Raw genomic sequence first — 2,261 nt, forward strand, 5'->3', positions numbered from 1 at the left:
GCATCACAAAGATCTAGAATTTATTTGGTAAAAGAACCTCATGCTTGACAAGCATGAGGCTCATGAAGCTTTGTGTGTCAAGATGTATCCATTGGCCAGATGGCAGATTGTACCTAGAGTTACACAGCTCTAGGATTTCTTTAACAGTATTGTTCCTGCAGCCTCATGCATCAAGATGTACCTAGTTTGGGAGTCCAATCCCAAGGAAATGATGGATATACCATCTTGGAGCCTCAGTATAACCAAAGTAGCTTGGGGATTCTAACCACAAGCAAATGATGAGTATACCATCTTGTTGCCTTAATGCAACCAAATTAGCCTTTAGCCTGGTAGCCTAAGTGGCCCATAGTGTATATGTTTACATTATATTTTGTATGTATGTTGTACAACAGTCTGTATATTGTGTAGATGTATGGGAGCAATATGAAAATAAGAATTACAATTACATCAGTATAAGTATGCATCTTCGAATATACATTAATACTATATTTAAATACAAAACATGAAATTACATCATAATATTAAACCATAAATAACAAACCTAATAAATTATTGTTACAAATGTCATAATGACCTTTAAGAAATATGTTATATCAATTAATTCAATCAGTTATAATTGGTAATAGACTTAGTTTATGTATAGGTCAGTAGACCTTTGGCAGTATTTACATCAGCCACTCTCACAAGATTATCAGAACCAGGGCAGAAACTGCCATTTACTTTGTTGCTGCAAATAATGTAGATAGTCTTTAGACCAACACTTCCAAATAGACTGAAAAAATTTTTGCAACAGTTGCCAGTGTCCTAGACGATCGACTGATTTTCTGATAACTGGGCTCGGGCAAGGATGTAAATGGAGACCCAATGAGAAAATGTCCTGGAGTTAAAGGATCACGATTTCTATGGTCTGTAGAAACAGAATAAGGGATGGGAGGTAGGCAAGCTTCAGTCTGTGTTAAAATTGTATATAATTCCTCAAAGTTAAGAATAATTTGACCGATAACACGACACGTGAGATGTTTGACACTTTTAATTGCACTTTCCCACAAACCACCAATATGAAGAGATGCAGGAGGAATGAATGACCAATTGAAATCTTGTTTCGTTGAAAATGATTGAATGTTTGATTTAAAATTGTCTGATTTAAAGAGTTGATATAGGTTATAAAGTATGTTTTTAGCCGAGTGAAAGTTAGTACCATTGTCAAAAAAGATTTTCTTAGAAATACCTCCTCTATGAGATATGAATCTTTTTAAGGCTGTAATGAATGACTGTGAAGATAAGTCGGAGACTAGTTCTAGATGTATTGCCTTAGTTGCAAGACATATGAACAGTGCAATATAAGCTTTAGTGAGACTTAGATCGCTGCCTGCCATGTCGTATCATAATTGGACTGCCATAATCCACTGCACAAGCAGAGAATGGTTGTGAAGAACTATTCTAAAATGTGGTAGTTGACCTAGTTGTTGAGTTTGAATTCTTGCATTAAACTTGAAGCAAGTCAAACATTTATTAAGAGTTGATGAAGTAGTTCTTTTGGCATTTAGTATCCAATACTTCTGATGCAGCGAATCATATGTTAACTGAGTACCAGCATGCAGAAGCCGTAAACATTCAGCTTTAGTGATTAGTCTTGTGATGTTAGCATCAGGATGTAATGATAGGATATTTTACATGGTAGTATAATAAAGAGTGTTGCAGTCTGACTCCTACATGTAGTAAACCTGAGTTATCCAAGAATGGATAGATAAGTTTATTGTGTTTAGCAATAATTTGATTATTTTTAATACTATGAATCTCATGATCAAAATGAATGAACTGGGATTGTTGCAAGAAGAAATGTGGTTCGACCTGAATTTCATTCTAACTGATTAGACAGCATTGTAAGTGAATTTAAAACAGAAGCTATAAATAAGCAGAGTAGCTTGTGTAAAGATAGATAGATTTTTATGAGTGTCACGTACAAGAAAAGATGCGACATTATTGTTGCCCTCAAAGTTGTTATGAAGGCGACCGCTATTTATATATCCTAATTTAGTTTCATATATAGGATTTCTGAAATTACGAATGATCTCCCAGGAAGGCTAAAACTCTAGTAGAATTGAGCTCCAATTAGTGCATGAATATTATTTGATATATTGAAACTGGTTAGCCAGTAATATATTATGAGGTAATTTGAATTGAGAAATGTCAAATGCAGATGAAGGGAGGCTGCTAGTAATATCTGAAAAAAAGATTTTACCTTGAACGAAAAGTTTTTA

General features: G+C 34.3%; 1 protein-coding gene across 1 annotated transcript; it reads right to left on the reverse strand.

Moving 5' to 3' along the window:
• Positions 1–749: 749 nt before the first annotated feature.
• On the reverse strand, positions 750–1,376 carry LOC142330427 (uncharacterized). The gene has a single exon (XM_075375663.1). It carries the CDS (start codon positions 1,374–1,376, stop codon positions 750–752), a length of 627 nt encoding a protein of 208 aa, XP_075231778.1.
• Between the last annotated feature and the right edge of the window lie 885 nt (positions 1,377–2,261).

The sequence above is a fragment of the Lycorma delicatula genome, chromosome 9 (assembly GCF_047948215.1).
Source record: "Lycorma delicatula isolate Av1 chromosome 9, ASM4794821v1, whole genome shotgun sequence".
NCBI classification, from domain to species: Eukaryota; Metazoa; Arthropoda; class Insecta; order Hemiptera; family Fulgoridae; genus Lycorma; species Lycorma delicatula.